Here is a 26,851-nt window from a genome sequence, read left to right on the forward strand (position 1 = left end):
TGCTCCAGTAGAAATCAACAGATAAATTAGCAAGGATTTCACTAAAACTGTGAGGAGTATCTGCTGTGCACTTTTTCTACAGACCCTCCTATTTCACTCTTTCAACCTAATGCTCCAGAGTCAACCCCAAAATTAGAGTTTAAAGATAGTCATGCACTACATGTGGGAGATTAGCCTTGCTAGTTTTTGTCCTTTAAAAAAATAGAAATTTAACTCCAGAGAGGAATTAATTCTTCTTGTATTAGGTTCACATCCTGCTTGGGTTAAACTGCTTCACACTTTCCTGTTTCTCTTGGTACAGACTGTTGATGGAGCAGAGATGCTTACCTTTGGCTAGATGCCTGATTTTTGGAGGAAAATATCTACTTCTTAAATACTAGCAACTTTAAGTGATCAGCCATATTTATTTCCATAACAGACAAACTTGTATGGGATATTCATACAAGTATAAACAAGTGAAATATGTATACATAATCAAATATCCAAAAATCAGAGATATTGCAACATAGTTTTGCAAGGTTATTTATCCTGTATGTTATTTGATATATTCTGTAGCAGTTGGTGCATTTACTGCTCTGAACCCTCGAGAGTGGGAGCAGCAGAGGTCACAGACCTGAGCTGGGAGTGTGTGCACTGGTGGATGCAGCCCTGCTTTTCCACAGGTCTCTTGTGTAAATGCTGTTAGTGCTCCCCTGCATCCTCAGTGTCACTGGGCAGTGGGATGAGGGACTCTCACGGTGTGGGGGTGGCAGGTGACACTCCTTCTCATCCAGGGTTAGCCACAGCTCATCCTGCTCTCACCCAGTGGCCTCAGTGCCACAGTCCTGGGCTTCTCCTGCCTGCCCTGAGCTGATTCTTGGTGCCTGGCAAAGATGGCAGTGCTAGACAAAGCAGTTCATTCCACCTAATTCCACATGAAAGGATTAGGGCAGGACAAAGTTCTGAATGGCATTAGTGAAGCAGTTGATCCAGCATAGAAACAAGGCAGATTTCTAAGCAAGACAGAGCATCAGATAGTCATTAGTGCCATAAGCTTACAATAAGCTGTGATGAACACTTCAATTTGCTCAGCAGTGCCAAGGGGGGATGTGGTTGGTAGGTTGGTTTGTTTGTTTGTTTAGCTCCAGGCCCTACTTCTTATCCTAAATGCAACAATTCTTCTGTTTATATACTGTCTTTTGTGGAGATATTTCTGCTTTCTTGTGGTTCAGGCAGGGGGAGGCCAGACCCCAGAAAGTGTAATGAAAGATTCAGTTTAAAACAGATGAATGTGTTTAAACTCCTCTGTGAGGAGAGGAATGTTATTTATTTTTTGCATCAGTATATGCTGCAGTTGGATGTTTTTGAGGGAAATGAAGATCTTGCCTGTACTTGATGTCATGACATTGAGTGTCCTTCTAGTAAACAGAGTTACTGAAGCACATGCCTAACCCTTTGTCTTGCATAGCTAGTAAAAAATTCAGATTTTAGTTGGTTATTCCTAGCAAAAGAAACAAAAGAGAGATTTTTAATCCCATTTTATACTTTACAGGAATTTAGGACAGCTTTCTATCTTAAAAGGTAAAATATCCAAATAATCCAGGCCAATCTCCTTGCCTACACCCCAAGACTACTTTAGCCACAAGCTTAACATGAATTGTTTAGTTATTCTTCACACTGATACTATTCAGGTTATTCTGTGATTTTGGGTTTTTTTTCCTAAAGTGATTTTTCTGACCCTGAGTTTTGTCTCTGCTACTTCTAGTCAGCTCATTTTTCTTTGTTCATCATCTCAACAAAAACAATTTTCACAAAGTCATATCGACAAATTTATTTGAATCCCTGAAAAACCTTACATTTGCCTTTGCTCCTAGCAAAACTGCATGCCTAGCTGTCTTTCAGATATATCTTATCTCTTAATTTAGATATATCTTCACAGAGACAACATATCAAACTGGTCTCTTAATGGAAAATGTAGTTATGAAAAATAAGATATAAGAATATTTTATGAAAGGATATGTTAATTCCTAATTATTTTCCTGCTTAGTTCTCAATACTTGATGTCATATGAAATATTCCCTCCTTATTTTAAGATTTCACACACATCATATAAGAGACCTACATGAATCAGTGGACTGTTTTTAAGGCATCTGTGAAAAGTAGTTGGAAAAAAATGCTTACTGTAAGTCAGTTTACATGGCTATATAGAAGATAAAACAGTTCTGCAGGAATATGTTTTGAGGCTATCATAGATTTTGACAGCCACTCTGGATTCAAGGTAGAACCATGTAAAAATCTGTCAAGAATATTACAAGAAGTGATGGCAAAAATTATCTTTTATGCAAAAAGAGGAGAAGTAATTATATGGAAGTATTTTATGTCTTTGCTCTCTTCAAGCTGAGTCTAATTTACTCTTCCCAAAGGTAAGTGTGAAGAGTAAGGTTAAAGGGCATCAGGGCATCTTAAAACTTAAAAATGATGGTGCTAGAAAGCAGAAGCATCAGTAGGAGCTTGTAGGTACAGAAAGACAAAAATAGATAAACACTACTTTTGTAAAGGTTACCATTTTAAAGGGACAGAGCACTTCCAGCTTGCACAGGAGAGGTGGATACAGAGGCCCTGCATCTCCTGGATCACATGAACTGCTGCAGGGTTTAAGAGAGCATTTCTACCTCAAGGGGCCCAACTGCAGGTTTGGAATGGACTGAGCCATGATGTATCTGTCATGGCTCTCTAAAAACTCCACAGTCACAGGGATAGGAGAAAAGATGCCAGCCCCTTCCAGCCAGGAACAGAGAACAGACTAAAGAGACTTTGTAAATGCTTTCAAGGAACACTGAAAATAGGCAATGGGGGAAAAAAGCCCCTGTTTGCTGCTTTAAGCCTTTTTGTTCTGCCTCCTGACTTCAAGTGAATAAATACATGAAGTTTGTTTAGAAGTGTTTGGGGTTCCCTGCACATCTGATTCTGACAGCTTTCCACAAAAAAAGTCCCCTGGTGCCAAAGTCATATGGTCTGGTCAGTTGAAAAAAGCAATGTAAGAAATGAGCATGCTACAGCTCCTTTGGGGTGTCTGCCCTGCCTCTTCCCACAAAGGGCACCAAGAGGGTGTGTACCCAGCTGAGGATTTGCTCAACTCTGCAGGTTGTGCTTCAACATCATGCCTTCCCTGACTTCTGTTGCTTCTCTTCACCTGGCTTTGCTGTTCATTTACTTGTCAGATTCTTCATGAGCTCTGCTTATATAGCATGCATTTTTTTAATAACCTTTGCTGCACATCAAGTACATTCAAATGGATTCCCTACTCTGTGGGCAGTTTGTTGGTTGAGCATCATTTCAAAGCTGACTGTGCAGAATTGTTTTGTGCCCTCTGTGTCACTGTGGCTGTTGTGTGATTGGAATTTGGAGTGTGCTAACAGTATTAATTGAAAAATATAGTTCTTATAGTAATTATTTACAGAAATGTACCACTGAATATCACAGTGAGCACTTTAAATACCATTTTTAGGGTATAATATTTTTAATGGCTTGCAATACACGACACTTTATCATTTTTATGCTAAAATACTGCACTATTTTCATTTTATAGTGTTCTTTGGGGATTCAAATTCTGCAAGATTGTTTGACATGTAACAAAGTCACCTATTTTGCACAGTGATAGAAACAGTTGCTTATAAGAGACTGCTTCGGTGGATTAGAAGTTGAAGGAATACAGTAAATTCATCTACACAATACATATATATATAAATATTATAATATTAACTTTATATTTATATATATAGATATATAAAGAAAAATTATGGTGAGATGCATTTAATCTATCTAGCTGAGATGGGATTTTTTTTTCTGCAAAACCACAGACTAGAGAATCCATTTGCCCACTTTCATTCTTCTTTAATGTAAGGAACATCTTTTTTCGGTCAAAGAGACAGATGAAACTTAAGTAGTTCAGCAGACTCAAGATCAGAGCATGAAACCTAAAAGAGTTTTACTGCTGTTACTCAAGAATAATTATTAGGCAGATAATGCCAATACCATTATAACCTGTAACAAGATAATGACAGTAACATAAAATGAAACATTGGTGTAAGTATGGGACTTTATTCCTGATAGTAACATTAAACTGTCCAGGGAAGGTGAGAACAAAGCCATCTGGTGAAAGGTTTGAGAAGCCTCTCTCTGGGACTGAACAACTTGAGAGATATACCAGTTTCATAAAATTTGAAACTTCACTTTCCACTCCAACTTCAAGTTCCCAAATTAAAAAAAAAAAAAAAAAAAAAAAAGAAAAGGCAGCATTTGGGTTCTTTAATGTTCTCTGAAATTTCCTCCAAAGCATTTGTCCTTACATTTGCATCAAAATAAGAGATATGTAACAAGTGCTAGTAAAAACTTTATCAGGGACCTTCAAGAGCAACTTTAAAAATTTAAGGAAGAAGTTGTTTTAAGGACTATTCTATCCTGTACGTCTGCACTAAATAATGTAGGAAATGGTTGGACTTTTAACAAAGTATATCCTTTGTACAGTAATTCCTGAAACATGATCTTCCCTCCTCCCCCAAAGAATTTATGTCCCTATGACCTATCTCACTTGCATTTTAGGTGTCTATGTCCATCATTCTCATTCTCAGAACTCCCACTCAGCAGCTGTCAATTTTGGCAGTGCTCATGTTCCATCCATAGCCAGTCCAGGTTTTTACATTAAGGATCTGTACAGACATGAAATTGCACCTCTGAGAATGCTCAAAAGCTGCGTTGGCTTCACAAAGTCAAGTACCTTGCCAGCAAGGTTTATTTAAAGGGCAGGTGAAATAAGCACCTGCCTACTATAAAAAAAAAAAATTGAACTGGGGAAAAAAATAAGTCTTGCCAGTGTTTCAGAATGAAATATTTATTATTCATCAGCAATAAGTATTTCATTAAAAAAAAAAAATAAAAGAAAAAAAAGAAAAGAAAAGCTATCATGTGTAATTTACGTTTATTCAAATGTTATCAGGGAGTTAGGACATTAATAGAAAAGGTCAGAAAAACCCATTTTTTCTTATTGAAAAGAAGTTGACTTAATGGAGAAGTGTCAACAGAAGTCCCTGAAGTAATCCTCCGTATGCATTGAATGACTGAAGAGCCCTGTGGGCTGTGCCAGCTTCCCAGAGCTACCTGAGGAGAGCTGCTGGTGCCATTAGTGCAGCACCACAGCCCGAGAAAATAACTGAGCCTGACATGGGATGGGACACAAGGAGATAGACAGCTGAGTTAGGAACTCGTTTGAGAGGAGACATGATTCTTCTTTTACTGGAACATTTCTATTTCTTACTTACATTAGTAGGACAAAATGCAAAAATGCTCTTGGAAGGAATGGCTGGAGCACAATTGCCTCTGTCCACAATAAATGCTATAATCTCTAGCCAGCAGAGTTATTTGTTTGTGTTTTCAGTGAGTCCCTTTCTTCCTCATCTGCTTCCTGCTCACAACTTCCCCAATCTTGAATTATTTTCTCTATAGTGGTGTGGCTGCACTGAGAGTATCCCCTTCCTAATCCTTTACAGAAGCCTTTAGTCCCAAGGGGTGATTGTGTGGGAGGTGGAAGATATGGATTTAATTAAATTTACAGGCAGTGGCCCTTTAAAGTGAGTTAGTCAGTCCTTATCCTTCATTCCTAGTCTGTCATCCAAGAGACATGGTATCACCAGAATGTGCATTTTAAAAGAAAATATAGCATAGTGGATGAAGAGTTGCAGATGTGGAAAGCAGTCCCCTGAGGAAGAGGGCCCAGTTTACAGGCAGTCATGACGACCCAGGCCACAAACCTCAAACACTAAAGCACCATTTTGTCTCATAAAGGAAGGGGACTCCATTGTCTTCAGAGGTAAATCATGGGCAAAAAAATTGAGTCATGGGTCATATATCTTTGGGGCTATTTTGAGTGGTGCTGTCCTCCTACAGAAGGGTGTAGGAGAATCAAAATCTGGTGGAATGTATGCATGGGAAACTGCAAATTGAGCAGTGGATAAAACCCCCCACATCTTAAGGTCCTCCCTCTGGGACACTGGCTCTGCTCTGTGATGTGTAGCCAAAGCACTCACTAGAGGCATTTAGGCACCTTTTATGATAGAAAGGAAGGGTGTTAAGGACAGTTTTTTAGAAATCTAGAGCCTTTTTCTTTCCATTGTAGGATCCTTCCAAATCTGGTTGTGTTACAGAAAGTGTACATGATACACATGTTTCATTAAGAAAGGAGAAAGATTAGACCATTGATTCCTATTTGAGATGAAAAGACTTCTGTTGTCTATGTTGTCTATGATAAGATTTCTTTATCCTCTTTATTGTTTAAAATTATTTGACCTGAGTGATTGTAAATTTAATTTTATTATAATCAGAATGGGTAGGTATTTATTATGGACAGTTCTTTCAATGTTGATCAAAGGGAAAAAAAAAAAAAAAGAGTTCTGAAGTGGTATCCCAATTGTACCGAGCTGCATTTTCAGTCTTTCAAGTCCTTGAAACACTGCATTTCCTGAGCTAAAGAGGTGTAAGTATAGGCTGTCATCCCTGTAAGCATAATTTCATTTTCCTAAGCTTCAGAGGGGTAGCAAAAGGCAAAGCAGTTTCACACACAACCATTACAACTCTCCATTCACCACCAAAGCCTGTTTTAACAGAGATTGCTGACAGTAAGAGTCTCAGATCACGACTCTTGAAACATTACCTTACTCAATGCTTGTTCTGAATATTGATATTCAGAGTAGTAAGACCATTATTGATATTAAAATCATGGAGTTGGTGAAAAACAAGTTTTAAACATCAAAGCACAGAGAAAAATTACCCAGGAGTTAAAATATCTTGTTACAAAATATGTAGCTCAGAAAGCAGTGTATTTTGTTTAGTTTGATTTTTAAAACTGTTCTTCCATATAAGAGGAAACTAGAGAATTTAAATTAGTTATCTAAACCTCAAAAAAGTGCTGAAGACTATTTAAAATTAGTTATGGCCTTATTTGCTACTGTTTTCTCATAAGAAGAGAACAAATGTATGTCCCAATATTTTTGTATTTTTATATATCAGAAATTTGCCTTTCCACACTTAAAAAGAAGTGCTGGCAAAGAGAGTTATTTTGATCCCTGGGCCAAGATCTTTAATGCCAAATTGCAGTGTGGAAAGAATCTCCCTGTCCAAGTTATAAATCCTTAAAATGAGCTTTGATGGAAAATCTGGAGTAGTCTCACAGTGGAATCTTCCCAGCTCCATATGAGGAGCCCCACTGCTGATTTGCAGAGGCAGGTGTTCACCCAGAAATGGTCTGTTTGATAGCAAGAATGGCTTTTTGCTTGTGAACAAAAAAAGAACCAACAATGCAATAATGCTTTTGTTCTCAAAATTATTTCATGCTTCCTCCTCAGATTGTAGAAGTCTTGTCCATTTACCTGGTGGTGTTATAATGGGGAGCCATAAAGGAAACCTGTTCAAATTCAGTCAATTTTTTTCCCTTTACAGGAAAATTAACTCTGCTTACTGTGAGTTTCTTTAACAAAGTGAATGCAGGACTCGTCATGAAACTTATCCTGGAAGTGACAAGACACATGTGAGACCTGAGATTTACACAAATGGGGTCTCTCTTGTCCTGGATGCTGGGAAAACTTGAATTATGGCTTTCCTGAAACTAAAACACTTTTTTTTTTTTTTTTTAATGTCACATGGATTTTTGAGAGGGCCCAAGTGATAGGAGACTGACTTTAGAATCACACTGCTTATCTAAACTAAAATTTGACACCTTCTTAGTGGTGTCTCTAGGAGTAACATTTTTGCCACCTGGATAATCCTGATCTTCCTTACTGTTAAAATTATCTGACGTATTAGTTTAAATTGATGTTTTATGTAAAAGCTGCACTGAATACTAGGCCCAGTATTTTATTGCACTTTCACTAAATGGATGCTGAATTGCACCTTATAACACACATATGTATCTATCTATACATCTATGTGTCTATCTATATCCGTATCTATGGAAATAGTTCCAAAGTTGTATGATCAAGTATATGGCACATTTATAACAGAAAGTCTCAAGGTCAACTGCTTTGGAGGATTGCTTTGTGTGGGTGGCACTTAATGCTGTCTCCTGGTAATTCAGGAATCTGGAGGCCAGTGTTAATAACTGTGGTGCTGTTGCTCCCTTGACAAGTATCACCTCCCCACAGCACAAGCCTGTAGAGAAGCAGCTGCTTGTTCAGGGTGTCCCTGCAGCTTCAGGACGAAGATCTGGCTCCTTCCAGTGGCATTTTATTGTTATTGCACAAGACTGGAGCCACTGAATAAAATTATATTATTTGACTGTAAAGCAAATCAGTGAGATTCTTTTCAAAGCATGAACAAGTGAATTTATTCTAAAAAGTGTTGACTTTTTATCTGGCCTAATATACAAATTACTCAGTGACCCTTACAGGCAAATACACACACACACACACACACACACATGTAAATTCAAGTAAGCTTATACTGTAACCTTCCATCTGGCACAGAAAAATCAAAAGTATTGCTCCTGTGCCATTCGTGAGTATTGGCCTGAAACATGTTGAATTAATTCTGAGTTGGGGTTTGGGAAGAAATTAGTAGAAAAGGAGCACAGTAAGCCAGTATTAATGTTACTTCAGTGATTCAATCCCAAACTGCAAGTGGAACTTGGAAATATAAAACAGCCCCCTTAAAGTTGAGTAAGTCATCTAAAGCTTGCCAGTGATTGTTGAAGGGTATTGTTTCTACTAATTTTCTTAGCTGGGATTAGTGGAGTTTTGTTTAATTGTGTTTTTATCTGTAAACTGCTGAGTAGTGTTGATGGATACATGCTGCTATTTACAAAATAGAATTGTACTACAGGGATTCTGACATTTTGGTTAATTGGCATGTATCCCTCTAAGTGGTTTCTATTCCTTAACTCATAATTGTTCTCTATTACTCAGTGGGATTCAGAAATAGGGTTTGTGGAATGCCATTTAATACTCATTTCATTTTGTTAAATAAAGTGCATTGGCTTCCATCTTGCTTATAAATTAAGTAATTCTAGTTTCATTTTCTAGCTATATATTTTTAATTGTGTAAATATTTTTCTTTCTCATGTAATTTGCTTATTGTTACAAAAAGTGCCACCTCCAGACCCTAGATTTAATTCATAGAAAATGAATTACAGAGTATTTTCTATAGCCAATTAAATCAAGACATAAATTGAGTGGTTGATCTGTCTCTTATGGCAGTCTAAATGTGAATCATTGTTTTCAAAGTTAAGTCTTTTTACTTGCTAAGTGGAGGTCTGAAACTAATAAATTATTCTTCTGCATCCCAGAGGCATAACCTTCAATAAGAAAATATTTAAAAGGTCAGATCCTGCCCTCCAGTTGAGTTTTCCTTAATATACAGGCAGTGGAAAGGAGAAAGGCATCTCTCTGCAATCTGATTTCCTCACTCTAATCTAACACTAATCAGTGTGTTTCCCAGGTTCTCTTTATAAATACAAACTGCTTCAGGGACACTCCAACACGTGCTTTGCTACCACAATTTATTAGCCAAAACCAGCTAAGTTGAAATAAAGTTGTGGTCATGCCCTCTCCTCCAGCAAATCCTCTTCACAGGGACTCAGGGACTGTTCTGCAGGCTCTGTTTGGTATTCAGCATGCAGGGGAGGCCACACACTGGAAAACCTCCCAGGAAATGGATATACAGCATTTACAGCCCATTTTGTAACGTACTGGAGAACAACAGAAACAACTCATCAATCTCTTATTTTTCAAGGGCAATTTGAAAAAGTGTCCATGGGTGAAAAGCTCTAAGTGCTATCAACTATCAGTTGTTTCCAATGGCAACATTTTAAGTAGAGTGAAAACATTACAGTAGAAGTCACATAACCCTTTTTTTAAGTTAACAGTGCCATATTTCCACTTTGGCTGACTGTTAAAATTCTAGTCTTGGGGCTATTTAATAGTTTCATTTTCCTTTACTCTATTTTTCATAAAGAAAAAAAAAGAATTATGAAATGTATTGATATAATCCAAACAGCATAAAAGACTCCTGGTCTGCTGAGAAGTAGCATTTTGTATTGCTGTGAAATACTGCAACCCAGATATTCTGCTAGCAACTTTTTGGTTTAAACAGATAATTTTTCCTTCCATTTGTCCAACTGTTGTTTGCCACAAAATAAACACTAAAGAATAATCTGTGAGAAGCTTGCTTTTGACTACAGATTCCTTTTGGGAACTGGATTTCTTAAAAAATGTCCCCACCCCCAAAGGTCCTTATATTAGAGAGCACTGCAGGACAGCATTTCAAGTGTGCCATGCTAATGAATGAGGATACAATTGTCTCCTACAGAGTATTTTAAAGGACAAGTGAACTGGATTCTGTCTGTTCAATTCATATGTTTTTCATTCAGTGGAAAAACATTTAAATATTTTTTTAAATTAACCTATGCTCCCAAATGACATGGAAGTCTGTCAAGGTCTTATTGTACTTCAATTGGCAGCAGCAGCTCTTCTCCCTTAGCAGCAGCATTGGCACATAAGGGAGTGACAGAGGCATATGGAAAGCCATCTTCTCAATAGCAACAGGATTCTATAGAGATTCTATATTCTGCAGTAAATAAAAAACAAAAAAAAATCAGGAAGGGTCCAAATTCTTGGAATATGCATTTTCCCACCAAGCATTTTTCTAAAAATATCTGGTATAAAAGCTCACAGGAGAAATTATTTTCAACTCAGAATATCTGGGGTTTAATCCCAGCTATTTGCCCTTGAGTGAGCCACATCCAAAAGCAGCCTTTATGCCTCAGTTTCCTCACATCTACAGAAATAATAAATAGAAGGAGTGATCTCATTTATGCCTGGAAAGCATGTTGAGCTGATGTAGTCAAAGACACTGATGAAGTGTCATGCATTATTATTGCATTAGTCTGAGTGCACTTCTGAAACCCATCTGACATTTCCCACTTGGCACTGATCGTGGGCAGTAACATTTCTGTAGTAGTTTTAAAGAGGATGCTTTATATCACTGCCTGATGTGTATTACACGGTTTATGACTAAACATTTTCTAAAAAGGCAGTAACCTGTGAGATCCCCGCTCTTTCTCACTTCATTAAGCTACTGCATTACAAGTGTTTTGCTTCATTACGGATCCTGCCAGGCAGCTCTTCCGTGCTCCTTGCGAAGTATCGAGGTGAAGTTCATAACTATATTTGGGTATCAGGGATTATTTCCTCTACTCTGCTGAAGGGGAGCATGACGAGCAGTTCAGGAATGCCGGGGGAAACCGTCATTAGCACAGGCAGCCTGTGCCCGGGCTGGGATTGCCCGGCTGGATGGATCCTGCTGCATCGCCAGCTTTGGCACGGGGCTCGGACCGCACCAGCGCAGGATCAGGTCTGTGCCCTTGTCTGCCCCATGGCAGGTCACAGTGGCTGTCCCATAGGCTGCCAGCTGTCAGATTGCAGTGCCTGCCCCATAGGCTGCCAGCTGTCAGATTGCAGTGGGTGCCCTGTACCCTGTCAGCTCTCAGATTGCAGTGGGTGCCCTGTACCCTGCCAGCTGTCAGATTGCAGTGGGTGCCCTGTAGGTTGCCAGCAGTCTGTCCTGTAGGCTGCCACTCCGACCGCAGTGTCCTGTACGCTGCCAGCTGTCAGATCACCGTGTCCTGTGGGTCCCCAGCACTCCAGTCTCTCTGTCCTGTATGCTGCCAGCTGCCAAATCCAGAGCTGGAGTGGCCACGGTCAGCCGTGCCTGTGGAGCAGGGTGGTAGGAGAGGAAGCCTGGGGAGGAAATGAGTAAGTCAGCAGCCCGGCCCAGTGTGTGGCTGTAGTGCAGGGTTACTGGAGCAGTGGAGAAGGAAGGAAGTGTTGCAACAGCTAGCACTGGTGTCTGTGATTCTCTCTGAAAGCCTCCTTATTGAAAAATCTAAGATAAGATTTTGGGAAACATTGCTGCGCAATTAATGCAAGATGTCGTGATCTATTGCTAGTTCTGAGAAGAGAGTGCACAGCTCCTCCTTAGAGCTGCTCTGCACCCAGCGAAAGGGGAGTTTGAGTCATAAAAAGCAGACTTTCATGAAGTTACTGATTTTTGATCTTCTGAGTTTTCTCCCAGGATAACTGAGTATTGTGAATGATGGAGCACACTCGAGCTTATTATTTTCCCAAGGATTTAAAGATAAAACTTAGGAGGTGCGTTGATACTTGAAAACTGTGAAGGGGAGAGTCTCTGTATCTCATTGCATTTACATGAGAGAATTTAATGCAAAAAGATTATAGTGTCATATGCACACTCTTATAATTTCACGTGTCTATCTACATGCTTTTCATTTTTTGTAAGACTCCTGACAAATGAGTCCCCAGAAGAATGAGATGAATGAGAAAGGCATCCTAAGGAGAAGGGGAGGGAAGCAGAAGCAAGTGGCATTTCCTACAGAAAGAGAGGAAATAAAATGTGATATTCCACTGCCAGCTGGGTGTTGGTTTGCTGTATTGAACATCAATAAATATTAGCCTTCTTGATTTTTTATAATACCTTTCAACACTGGCTTCTCCCAGTACTGTTTCTGTACTATCACATGACTTTCAAATGCTACACCATCAGAAAAATTTTGGTATGATGTGGATAATCAGCCTTTGCTTGCAAAACACTGTTTGCATTCTTTATGCTTATCACTTTTAAATTAATGAAAAAAGAAAATTATTAAGGGGGTGGATGGATCAGTGAAGTCCATTCTTTGAATACTAGACACTTGTAAAGCAGCTGCTATATTGAGATCTCCTTGTCTGCTTAGTGGGAGGATAGTTCAAATTGTAGTCAGAACTAGGAGTGATACACCCGATTATGTGAGGGTGTGACAAAGGAAAAAGGAAATGCCTGGTATTTTTATTTGTAATATGAAACTAACCAAAAATAATACTAGTGGTATTCAATTTTGTATGTTCCAGTGGATCAGTTTCATTGGAATACAGAAAATAGTTCTGCTTATATTAATAGAGAGTATTTTTGAAACATTACTTTAAAAGTATGACTGAAGTTGAAATACTAGTAGTAGGGAATATATGATGCTATGGGTGAGGTATGTGTCTTTTATCATCATGGTTTCATATCATTTTAAATATGTGTTCATTCAATCTTTATAGAGACTCCACATTCACTCCAGATTATTTTATGGTTGGAGAAACATTTTCCTAGCTACAGTTTGCTTAAAAAAACAAAACAGAAACAAAAACACCAAAACATTTCAATGAAGCTTTTTGTGGTACTCAGCTGTAATAGGGGAAAAAAATGGATACCAATCAGTGAAAACACAGGAGATTCAACTGGACTTCTGGGTGTAGCAGGGAGATTAGCAGCAGCATCCTTTGGGAGAGCTGAATCTACTTCCACAGTTTAGTTCTGTGGAGTTATTTAAAGTTCTACAGTTGTCAAGAAAGTTATGACAAATCCACCTTTAAGAATATGGAAAGAAATAGAGCAGACCAAACAAGATCTATTTTTCTCTCTTTTAATAAAGAGGGAGAAAATCTGTGGAAAGGTTCTCAGGTAGCAAGTGGTGACACTTTTGTGGAGTGGAAAGCAGATGATGGTTCTCTGGGTTAGGCTCTGGACTGGGAATTGCATCTGTTTTCCCACCCTGGCTCTGCCACAGATTTCCCTGTTGAAATAAGCAAGTTAATGGCTTTGGCCTCTTTTCATCTTTGTAAAATGGGATTCTGACCCCTTCCTCTCCCAAGGGTCTATGTGGTTAAATAAAAGGATGTTTATAAAGCAAGCTTATATTTTTTTTTATGAAAAAGGTGCAGTTTCATCATTTTCAAACAATATTCTCAGCAGAGAAAGACTCTTAGATATTATATTTACTCACAGGGTGGTGGCATCATACATATGTGCTTTCCCTGAGTGGTATCATCCCACTGCAGTGGGAGGTTTGGGAGGTTCTGTACAAATTCTTTTTTCTGGAGTGAGGAAAGAGGTCACAGACAGCCTGCAAAAGGCAGCCAGAGCTGGCTGCCAAAGGCCACAGATGCCCTCCTGTCGTGTGACACCCCCTGCCAATCTCCACTTCTGTGAGGTGCCTCTGCATGCTGGGACACCCCAGCGAGGTGTGAGAAACTATTGGAGTGAACTCCTCTCCTTCAGTGTAGAAGGGAATGTGTTCCTCTTTTCCTACTCTGAGTAAACCTGGTTCTACTTGTGTGTGTGCTGTAGCTGTTACCAAACACTCTGTGTACATGCACACCTTATGAGATACCTTCAGCTTCTTTCTTCATGCCCCTCTCCTCCCTTATTTTGGAGGATGCAATGCAGCTGGTCCTTTTCAACATTTTGTTAATAATTGCCATTTTTGTGCTGCCTGTTGCTGAGTATTTGGTGCTGCTCAGTCTCACTGTTCCTCCCTGCTCTTTAGGCAAAGAAAGGGCACAGCATATTTCCAGAATATATGCACTCTAATTCCAGTGATAAGCCTACTGTGCATCTGGTGCTCTCAGCCTCCTCTGTGCACATTAGAGCACTTTGAACTGTAGGCAGGGGGCAAATGACCTGTCCCTGGGCAGTGGGACACAGTGATTACTGCACAAAGTGTTACAGAGCATCCCCAGCAACACCCCAATTAATCCTTACTCAGACACAGGCACATGTCTCTTCTATCACTTTCTCTCAGGCAGTCCAGAGTATGAACATTGTTGGCAGGGCATGCGTGGAGGTAGAAACGTGGTGGGAGGTGGAATTTTGGTAGATGTGATTGATTTACGACAGGAGTTTCCTTTACAGTCATAAGGGGAATTTTGCTTGGTCACAGCAAGTTTGAACCCTCATGAAACAGCCTGAATCATTTGAAGCTAAAATAAAACAGAGGATGGGAGGGGGAGGGGCATGACCGTTAGGGAAAAAAAAAAAAAAAAAAAAGTCAAAAAACACATTAAAATTGTTTCCCTTGGTGCTGACTTCTTAAATGGGAATGTGTTCCAGAATAGTTCTGCTATGTAAGCCAACATTTGTTTTAAGACTTTTTATTGTCTTTTTTCCCCTCTTCCCCTTGCCCTCCCGCTCTGCTCTGCAGATTTACACTGACTGGGCTAACCACTACCTAGCAAAATCTGGCCACAAGCGGCTGATCAAGGATTTGCAACAGGACATTGCAGATGGAGTTCTGCTAGCAGAAATCATCCAGATCATCGGTAAGACCAGGGCTGAGGGGAGCACTGCGAGCTGACTCCTTGCATGGGGGAATATATAATTCAAGTTGAATGTATTTAACAATAAGATGAACCCTGAATAATAGAATTTGACTGGGTCCATATGTCTCTGATATTTGTGTGGTTCATCCTTGTCTTAATTAAAAAATATGTTTATGTGAGCATGTTTGGAAGTTGCTGTTTAACCATACTTTAAATGGCCAGAACTGTATCTTACACACTTTGAATTGTCAGAAATGAATGCTCCATTAAACCATATGTCTCCCATGTGTGCATTTTGTTAGTTGGAGTGGCTCATACTTTCTGGGATGCCTTGAAACTGTATCCTGACCCTGCAAAGACAATTGTGGAAGATTTCATGTCAGCAGTTATTTTGCAGGGGCTGAAGAATTAGCAGCGACCTCCTTCGCACTTCCCCCTTTGCATGATTTGGCATATGGAAGCAACTGCTGCTAACAAGAGTGTTGTTACTGTATGACTGAGCTGCACTTAGAAAGGAGCTCTCTGTCAACAAAACCCTCTGCACTTTATTGCTGTGCCTTTTCTGCTTTTCTTCAGGGATTTTTTTTTTTCCGTTTTGATTTTAAGTTTTTGGGTTTGAGAGTTTGTTTTTTTTTTTGACTGGGGGTTGGAAAGGAAAGTTTTATCTCATTGTTTACTTTTGCTTTTCCCCTCACTGTTTTTGTGTAGCAAATGAAAAGGTTGAAGATATCAATGGCTGTCCACGGAGCCAATCTCAAATGGTAAGAATAAAATATATTTTTAGTTTTTATTGGCACCACTCCACCTTCCTAAAATGCATTTTAGTAAGGATTTATATAAAATATGAATATTCTGTCCCATTTTTACCATAAAGTCCTAATTCTCATACAGGTTCCTGATATTTATTTTCCACACATGCTTAATGTTTTTAACTTTGTTTCTGTGCTAACTTAAGAGAACCTGGCAGCAAAACTTCATCACTTCTAATTAATCCAGAATTACCTTATCAGACCTGTTCTTCTGAGGATCCAAATAATTTCATTTAGATTCATTTTAAGGGCAGTAAATCCAAGAATAAATTTTTAAGTGGAGTCTTTGTGTCTGGAGAACTGGTTTGATAAACAACACTTGCCAAATTTTTTAAAATATAAATAGCCATTTGGATTGTCCACTGTGAAGTCCAGTTAGATGGACTCCAAGACTTTCAGAAATAGCACTTTAGTCATATAGCTGTCTGAGCTATAGCTGGCAGCTGTCTGAAGACTTTTTAATATTCTCAGACAAGAAGCATATAGTGACTGTGATTCATATGAAGTCTTATTACTCTTTTACTGTGTTTATGGCTAGTCTACTACATTTAATAAGATGAAACTTTCTTAGGATACTGTGAAAGTGACAGACACAAAATCTGAGCCTCAGTAAAATCACCATGCATTTATTGAATAATTTGCAATCCAAGGCATGTTCTCCTATGCTGAGGTCTTTACCTTTCTGTTCACATTCAAATAATACCTAAATAAGGTGCATAATTGTGTAGCTGGCAAGGATTTTGGAGTATAGTGATTTGGTTGAACTTGCATAATAGAAAACTGCTGAAACTGAGTTTAAAAATGGAAATGAAGTAGAAAAAAAGTGCATTTGTTCAGTGCATTTTTAAAGGTGAAAGGTGTTTGCAGCTTTTTCCTGCAAAGCATCAAAAGGTAAGGGGAAAATTTTTGAATACTAGTGATGTTTATAATGGGGTCTCTTAGTTCTTATTGTTAAAAAACATGCAGATTTAGAATAAGTTTTTTCTCTGTCTTTCAGACTTTTTGAAGCAATCCATAGAAAGAATATACACCATTTCCTTAATAATAGTTATTATTTTAATTGCTCATATTACAGCAGCACCTAGTGGCTCTGGCTGAGAACTTTGGGAACTCCAGCATGGAACTCTAATATTACACACACAGATCAAGAGATAATCACTCTCTACTTTAATCACATTAAAACTTGCCATTCCAGACAGGCAAGACAAACAAAGAGACACAAAAGCACAGGGAAGTGGTGTGATTTTCCAGGATTATACATGTGGTTAGTGGCCATCTAGGGCTGCTTAGGGACCCAGTGCTCTGTTGTCTATCAAGCTTCATTCCCATGAGAGAAAGACAAGCTGCAGAGAGAACTATTCACTCTGGCAATGTTTGCAAAGCAGCATTGATGTATGTTGCCTGTTGCATTTTTATGTGGCAAAGGGGTTCTGGATTTTATCTCTAGCTCCATGCAGCTATGGAGGAAATGTGGTCAGTGCATGCCCACTCTGCAGCAGCACTTGTGGCTCTCCTTGTGTCCATCTTTCTTCTCCCATAACCCCATCACCTTACCTTAGGACAAAGAACATGTCAAACCAGGTGCTTTGAAAACTGCTGTGCATAGTCATACATCAGTTTTTGCACAGGGACTGAAGTGTCACATTTAGCTACTTTAACTTCACAGTAATATATGTATTTATCCATCCTTTGACACAATCTCTTTACTGCATTGTTTTGTCTCTACAAACTGATTAAATTATTTTCCTGCCTTTTCACATGCCAATTCTATACTGCTGATTTCTAAACTGGGTTAGGAAATTTAAAATGTACTGAAGTTAAATTCATTCAAATTTGCCATTTTTTCTCTCAGAGACCCCAGTTCTGAGCCTGCTCTCCATTTGTTTCCTTCAGGCCTGCACTGGTCTAACCCAGCCACAGGCACAATTTTACCATATTTTCAGGTAATTTTCCTTGGCAGTGCTCAGTTTTGCTCAGTTAATGGTAGAGCAAGTCTTATTACAGTGGACTCTAAAGGTGTTTGTGATATGCAGGAAAACAAAATATAACAGTAGTCAAAACTAGTTTGTATGTTGTGTGTTTGACAAACACCAATGTTTAGCAATATGTCCTGTCAGAACTTGCTAGAACATCAGCCATCAAACCAGCAGCAGTCAAAATACTCCAATAACATTTGTTACCCATTCATTCACTCATTTAATTTTAAAATTTTTTGTTAATAAACCTCAAGAATCCCACCACCCTCTTGCACATATATTTTCATAATCCTTGCTCTCATAACTTACAATTAGGGGGAAATGTTTTCTCTATTCTTCTGCCATTTGATACCCTTTCCAGAAGGCCTTTGATACCCATTTTCAGGAGGTCTAAGATATTTTATTAGTTTTAAAAAAGCTAGGGAGAACTGACATGGATTGTCTGCTGTTGGAAATTCTTGATACTCTCTGTGGATGATATTGATACCAGCTCATAATTAATCACTACCAATATTCCCAAGTTCTGTTCCACTCATAATTTGGTTTGCCTCTTGCCAATGGCATCATCTTTCAAGTGATTTTTGAGGCATCTCAATTCAGCTGTTACCTTAAATTGTAAACATATTTAAATGTTTATTTTAAATGTATATAAAAAGCTTGGGTTTCGCTTTCCTTTAGTTAGTTGTATTTCAATGTCTTGCTCTCTATGCTCATTTTGGCATTGGCATATAAAGTACTTGCAGACAAGCTGAATTGACTCTATAGGTCCAGGTTCATAAAAACTAAAAAAAACCAGTTTCTGCATAGTTTCCTTTAGCAGGATTCATTATGTTCACCCATTTGATGTTGCACACAGAACCTGAGAATCTGAGATGTACTGTGGGGTAAATTGTTCCATATTCAAATCTCAGAAGCTTTAAATAAATGAAATTTGTAAGAGAATTGGTCAGGTTTGCTTTTTTGCTGGGTCAGCCTACTGTGGTGAAAAGATTTTAGTATTTCTTATGAATTGTTTTCATACATATAATAAGGATTTAAACCTCTGTGTATTACAATATATGTTGTCTGTCTGGATTGTCACGTAGAGTCTTGCCTATTTTTTTTCTTGAAAGCTGTGTTTTCAAGGGGCAACATAGAATTTCTAATTTTTTCATCATCTCTTTGAATCCCTTCAAGGGAAAATAATGCCACATAAATTTCTATCTTTTTCCTTGTATGAATTATTCCATAAGTCTATCAATTAAGGACATTTCATATCATCTTTATTTTTAAAAAAATGGGATTTTGAGGGTTTATGTTTTGATAAAATCTAAAGATAATTCCTTTCTGCTTCTTTGTAAGTTAATTTTTCCTTCAGAGATTAATGCTGCCTTAAGAGGTGTTTTTTCTTAGAATTAGCTCTTGCTACTCCCCACAAGAATTGTCTCTGCCAATACCCATCTAGGTACAAAAGTATCCTTAATTTTTGTTGGTAGCAGGGGTTTTCTCATAGCACTGGAGAGACCTTTCTTATTTCTAGTGTTGCTATATGCACTTCATGAAGACTACTTTTATTTTGTCAGTCTCATCTTTGGCACACTTTTCTACCAGTTTATACAACCAAAGGTATGCATAAGATAATTTATATAATTTGGAATACAGATATGCTGTAGTCCCACAGAGAAATTTGAGTTGCCTAAAAATGCAGGTTTTGCTCATCCTGGAAATCATGGAATGGAGAAAAGGTGCTGGAACTGCAGAATATTGCCAAATTGATAAGAATCTTCAGCAAAAAGCTTTAGTTGCCAGAGCTAGCACCAATTTGGGGTGAGCAGCAGTGTATCTGATAAAAGTAGGAATTGTTGTAACTATGTTTAAAACTAATAAAATAACTTCTAAGATATAGTACTTGATTTCATTAATAATGCCTTTGAAAAGACACTAATAAATTAAAAATGTTTTGTAAAAAAGACAGAAGAATGCCAAAAATGTTGCTTTATTGTATGAGACTGAATAAAAGTTGTGTGCATTAACAAGAGGAAGGTGGAGTGGGTGAAATAGTCTCTGCTTAACCAGGGAGCTTTTTCTGTGAGAGATTAAAAAGTTAAAGAAGTGTATGAGGCCTAAAGACAGGCAAAGTTACCACGTATGCAGTGGTAGACATTGCTTTGTATTTTATTGTGCTAGATGTGCTCTGCAGTGTGCCTGTAGTCCCCCAGAAGCTCCATCTCTGCTTATATGCTCGGGCTTTTCTCTGGAGGAGGACAAGGTTGCAAGAGGATGGAGTGCATGCAGAACTCTTCTTAACAGGGAGTCAGTCTGTTAACAGGATAGATGGGTGGAAACTGCAACTGCTAAATGTGAAATGTGTCCTTCAGACGTCCTCTGACATGGATGTGCTGGGCAGACACTGTGGAGTAGCACCCATCCATGTCCAGCAATGTCAATATCCAAGGATGGATATTGATGGATACAATCAGCATGATATTCTGTGTCTAAAGATTGTGGAAAAAGGAATAACGTGTATAAAGCATTGAAGGTTCTACTAAAGTTCATGAATTCCATGTGAAAAGGTGTGTGGTATGGTTGTGTGTTGCTCTTTGAGGAATGGGAAACCTGAAAATGTCATCCCTGTGTTCACTGCCAGTGGGCCCACACGTGAGCTCTTCCTGGCTGCACAGTTTTGAACTGTGTGAGAACCTCCTGCCTTTGCTGGTGCAGTTGTTGGAGAGATTGGCTGTATGGATTCAAAATATACTTTCTGTGCTTTGGAGCAGCTGCAGGTGCTTTGGAGCAGCTTCAGGTGAGCCTTCCACACAAGTGTGACAGATTGAAATATATACAGAAATTTGGCTGGGTGAAGAAATATGGTCCCTTGGCAAACTGAGAACTCAATCTGAGTTTTGGAAACTAACTCGAGCTCCTTCAGTGTGTGAAGCAGTTTCTTCCTGCAGTGACACCTATATGACCCCTTTTGACATTTGTACAATCCCCTTTTTGTAAAATTCAGACCATATTATCCACACTTTTGTCCAGACTCAAGCCAGGCTTTTGTCCAGCTGGGAATTTGCCGAGGACATTTTGCCCTCAGTGTAGATGAGCCTGTCCCCAAAAGTTACCAAGCTCCCATCAATTGCATTTCTTCCTTGGACTTTTTAAGTGGTGGGAGAATTGGGTCATGGTAATGCACAGCTTATATGTTCTTTGGTGTCCTGCGTCACAAGAATTTACTTACCTGTTAAGTACACATTTCTGAATCCAACTCTTGTGGTTTGGCAGAATTAAGTCTTGTGCAATAACTTTCTGGGGGGAACTGTGGGTTAAATACACATTAGAGCCACACTGGTAACAAACACTTCCTTTCACAATCTGTTCTCTCCTGCCTTGCAACATTGGCAGCTCTAGGAGGAAGAGCAGACAAGGCTGATATAGCTCCATCATGAAGGGATGTAAGCAGATGTTTTTCTGTGAGGGAAATTACACTCCTCAACCTGATACATATCCAGATTTCCCATTTTCTGATGGGACTTTCAAGTGTATATTTTTTACAGAACTAGCTGTGCTTTGTGAATTTCTTCACTAGGTAGGGGATTTACATTAAGCTTTTAACCTTACTGGGATTCCCAGAACCCAAGTGCTCAATACTGTTGTAGCCAGGAGCATGTCCTAACAAGCCTTCTGAAGATGCTTTCTTGGACAAGTCCTCTCATTTCCTAGGTAGGTTCAGGGTGTGGTCTTCTTTTTAAGAACTAATCCCATCCCCACATCCTTCCCCAGTGACTGTCCTCAGCTGTTTGAAGACTTTCTTGAATGTTTGACACATCCAGACACTTGCAAGCCACTGTTCAGTGTACAATATACAAGACAGCTTCAGAGCATTTATAATTTATCTGGCATGCAGTGAATGCTGAAGCCAGCTATCACTGAAGTCTCCCATATTTCAAACTCACGAATCATGAATGATAAGTGCAGGACAAAATTTTAAAAGCTGAATTTCAGGACTCGATTTTCCTTGTTTGTTTTAGACAGCAACAAAGCCATTTTATAACCTTGTGTATGCCTTGTAGAGGGCTTATGCCTTTTTTTATGCAATCTTCTGTGCCACAGAAATTCAGAAATTATCTGGGAAAAAGTAATGCGTGTAGATGTATCTACAGTGAAAATGTGCAAATCGATAATGCAAATTGAAGGATAGTTATAGGAAGTAATATCTTCATTAGTGTAGACATTGAAGTTTATTTTTTTTGTTTACAGAGAAAATTAACTTGACATAATGAGCAGAGTAAAAATAAAAATGAGTATATCAAGACTGGAGATATGTGTAACCTCAAAAGAAAAAAATATAAAGGGAATAATGGGAGTCTATATAAGAATATATTTTGGGAATAATTGTGAATTTATGAATGGAGAGACCAGAGAAAGGAAAGAGAACAAATTCGGTAAGGGCAAGGTTAAAGGTGTTAGCGATGGTTGAATCTTGAGGATGTAAATGTTTGAATTCTTGTTTCAAGTTTTGCTGATAAGAGATTATTAATGTTATTAACACAGCCAATTTGAGTAAGAAGCAACTCCTGGAAAAGGAGGAATTCCAAGCGCTTTTGTAAACAAACACTAAAATTTCCAGGAACTCGAGAAATTTAAGGGGAAAATATAGATGGAATGACAGCTGGAGAGAGAGTAACAGTTGCCTTTTTGTGGTTGACCAAGAATATTTTTACTCTGAGAGAGCAAGGAAGCTGAGGAAAGGATGGAAGAACTGCTGCAAGTGTGAGATTAGTAGAGAATAAAGAATGGAATACTTCATTCATCCTGCCTAAGAATGTTACTGTCTTAGGAAGGGGAGGAAAAGGCAACAAAATCATTCCTTTTTTTGATATGGTTTGATGCTAGTTTGATTCTTTGTAAGACCTCTTTATTCTGCACTGAGACAAGCAGTTCTCTTTACATTTATAACATTACATTTGAGAACATTAAAAAGACCACAAGACTTATAACAATCTCTCTTCACAGAATAGCTCAGAGTTACTCACTGGTATCAGGCACTGAGATTCATATTCCCCTCAGTCACTCCCATTTGACTGTCTGAAGCCATAAAAGAAAATTCTGCAGGAACACATCCTGAGTGTTATTTTACTAAGCTAGAAGTACATTATTCATGAAGTATAAATCATGTGCTGTTATTAGCCTTTGTGTTTACACTTACAAATCCCTTGTGTTATTACTGTGCAGAATCATATGAGAATAACTCATCTAGATGTTAATGAACTAATCATGTAATGAAAAGTATTGTGATGAATACTTATACAGTCTCCAGGAAATCTACTGAGTCATTAGGTTATAGATGGTTTTGCTTGGTTAGGACTGGAATTAGGGTTTTGCACTCTTTGCTTCTGTAGACCAAGACTGTTCCTTAAAGTCCACTGTTTCCCCTCAATCACTGCCTTCCTTCTCCCTCTCCCCCTTGCAGTTCCTTGAAATCCACCTCCCCTCAATCTCTATCTGGAATATGCCACTCCTGCCCCTGAGGTATGACCATCTCACCATCTGTCTCTTCTCCCCATCCCTCAGCCATGCTTGTCAGAAACATAAATTGATCACAAACTTGACTTAAACTGTGTTGGGAGGACATGCAGAGATTAAATGCTGCAGCATGCACTGAAAACTAATGAGTGAGGTACATTTTGAAGTATTTATTGTTTGAAGAGATGCAAGTTACAATCTCTCCATTTCACCCATCTGTAATTAGCTTTTCATGCTCTTCAATTTTTGGTTGTTTTTTTTGTGGTGGGTTCCCCCGCTACCCCCAAAAAAATATTTGAACATTCCCTAGAGTTTTGGAATAGGACAAATATTAGCAATGCATATGCTTAGACAAAGAGGTGAGGAATAAACCTCCATTAATAGCAATACACTGAAAAGTCTTAATATAAACATGCAGTTAAAATACATACACACAAATTGACTATAACATACATTCCAGAAAGCACCTGTGGTTATTGGACATTACCAGATTTTTCCCAGATATTAGCAGCAGCAGATTACAGTAAATATGTCTGCTTCATGATGGTATATTTTTATCATGTTCTATAGGGAGAGTATGTTATAAATACCAGGAATGTCTAGAATGTTTACTGGATTTAAAAATAGAGAAGAAAGTGCGTGATATTTAGCTGAACAGCAAAAATGCATATTTAAGCTGAACAAGAAAATAAGCAATGTATCTGAAGGGTTTTATTTTACAGTATAACCAAACAAGGCTTTCTGGTAATGCTGAGATTTCATAAGCTTTCTAGGTTTTTTAAAATGTCTGATTATTTTGGAACTATGGCAAAATGCCAATTCTCTTATAGTTAGAGTTTGAGGACTTCTATGTAAATATTTTCTAACCACTCCCACTTCTGCTTAGACTTTCGTAATTTTGAGTGCCATAACATACATATTGTTCTATGTCTGTGGAGCTCTGAGTTTCCTCAGAGAGGTAGACTATTCACAAAAGTACATTTCTTAACATTGAGGTGAAGTACCCAGGCCTTTCACTCATCTTTCTTCCTAAAGTAATCTTCCACTGCCTCTCCTGACAATGGAGAATCCTGAAGCCTCAGTAGCATAAAAGTGTCTTGAGAAACAATGTGAGTGTGTGTTTTAGTGTGTGGCTCACACACATGGCCATGCATCTCTGTAAAGTACCTAGTGCAGTTCTGGTTGAACTCTCAATTATTTTATTCACTTCCAAAGGTTTTTAAGCCACTCCACTTCTCATTTGTGAATCAAAGTTTGTGGGAGTTTTCAAATTCCTGGAATTACTGTATTATTTGGACATCTGTGAGAGCATGAGATAGCCACTCTCCTACAGATTTGCCAGAACTAGTATCTCTGTTCCTTAGGGTGAGTCCAGATTAAGTTTAGAAAAGAGCTACTAAACAGATTTTGATAATTAAGCATTAACATCTGCAAACAATAAATTAGGGCACACACCAAGTATGAGTGTCATCAGCTTTTACTTGGTTGGGCTGGGAAATGCAACTACTGAGGAGATGTTTTAATGAAGATACAGGAACTGTGCAACTGTCCATAAAATGCTGTCTGTGGTGTAATGTGTGGAGCAGCAGAGGGTGCCAGAAAGCAACAAGTTGTGGTTTCCATTGTAATTAAAGGAACTACCATTGTTAGGGTGGAACAGTGATTGTGTTGTGAGTTTAGCTGCAGAAGGGAAGAAAGAAAACACCCTTCTTGTAATTTTAACCACATACATATGTTTAAAATTGAAATAAACTCTATCCAAACAATGTTTAAGCTTTTGGAGGTATTGTGTGGTACATTGTGATTAGGTGACAGTACCAGTCACTCAATCATCTTTTAGCCACTGTACATACCTGGTATTTAAAAGTTGTGTTTTACAGCAAAGAGATGGCAAGACATGAGGCTAATAAAGTAACACAGAATGTCTTAGCAAGCTAGTTGTTAATTATAGACTAATGTGGCAACAAAAGCTATCCTGTCTCACTACATTTAAAATCATGACACATTAGAAAGTCTTGACAACCTCTCCCTGCTCTCCTGCTAGAAGGTAAAGTATCAAAAATGTGTTGCCTCAAAAAGTTTGAGTTTTTTTCAGCACTATTGCATTACTTCCAGAATATAATACAATTACAATGTTAGAAAAGGAAGAGAAAGAATAAAAGTAGGTGCATATTGAAACTACTGTGATCTGTCCGGATGTATTTTCTCACTCTGCCCTTGATCTTTGCTGGAACAGAAGCTGCCTACATCTGCTGCAGCTTAGTGTAAGCCTGTTTCATGGAAAGAGTGCCAAATCTGCTTGATTTTACAGTGTCTTTTACATAATCACCATTTTGGAGTTCCTTGACTTTTATGCACACTAACCCTCCTAACCCTGTGCTTTTATTTGCCCTTAATTATATTCCAAGAACAAACTCCTCTTTGAACTCTGCTGCAAATCCCTTCCACTTACAGCCTCTCCCCAATTTGCTAGTGCTTGCACACATGGCTAGCCTGCTGCAGTGGTCCATCAGGTCACTATGCCCTCTCTGAGGATGACAATGCTAGGGGTCACTTAAAAAGAGCAATTGACCCTGGCATTTTTTTCCTTTCATTCTCCTCCTCTTAGCCCAATATCTAAAGTTGTTGTGTTAGGGAGTTAGAATATACTTCTAGGCCTGCTCTTTAAGTATATATTTATGCACTGCTGTTGTAATCACCATATATTCCATGAAATGTCAAAATGAACATGCCGCATTTGTCAGAAAATGTCTTGTGTCCTTCACAATCATGTCCACAGCCATGAGATCAGATGGAGAGCAGTCATGGCTTTTTCATTCATTGAAATAACTGCTCTGCCAGCCTTCTCCTGCTGTCAGGAGCCCATGGATCTGACCACTCTGAAGGGGGACCAGACAGCATGAGGCACCTGAAATTCTGTGTTGGTAAAGATTTTGGTGGACTTTGAACTGGACTGATGTTAACTTTAAATATAAATTTTATTACAGCTGGTGACCCTATAAGGGAGAATGCTATAAAGGTACAGATGGGTAAATTGGCTTAAATTAACTGTGGAACAAGCAAGTTATCATGAAGACTGCTTATATCAACAGCATTAACTAATCCCTTTTCATGTAAAGGCTTTTGATCAAGTTAATTAAAATATTACCACAATCTCCTTATTTTTCTAAATGTAACTTGTCTGTTTAAATTCATTATGACCCGAAACTTAATACTTAAATAGTTAGAATACACTACAACCATTTTTTTTTCAGCTGAAAGAAATAGTGTAAATATAAATATAGTAATCTATTTGGCAGCTATCAGATGTGCAGGAATTATTTAAAACACTCATAGTCTGAGAAGTCTGCTGACCATATGATCAACAGATGACCACATGACATAAATCAGAGGTATACTTATT

General features: G+C 38.4%; 1 protein-coding gene across 6 annotated transcripts in view; it reads left to right on the plus strand.

Moving 5' to 3' along the window:
- Window positions 1-26,851, plus strand: part of NAV3 (neuron navigator 3) — a 502,425-nt gene that overhangs the window by 308,450 nt on the left and 167,124 nt on the right. For all 6 annotated transcript variants that reach the window (XM_079304164.1, XM_079304162.1, XM_079304161.1 and 3 more), the window contains 2 exons: window positions 15,047-15,164; window positions 15,873-15,925. In XM_079304164.1, coding sequence (XP_079160290.1) covers window positions 15,047-15,164; window positions 15,873-15,925 — 171 coding nt within the window. The remainder of the gene's footprint in view (window positions 1-15,046; window positions 15,165-15,872; window positions 15,926-26,851) is intronic.

Source organism: Erithacus rubecula (genome assembly GCF_903797595.1).
Source record: "Erithacus rubecula genome assembly, chromosome: 4".
Classification (NCBI taxonomy): Eukaryota; Metazoa; Chordata; class Aves; order Passeriformes; family Muscicapidae; genus Erithacus; species Erithacus rubecula.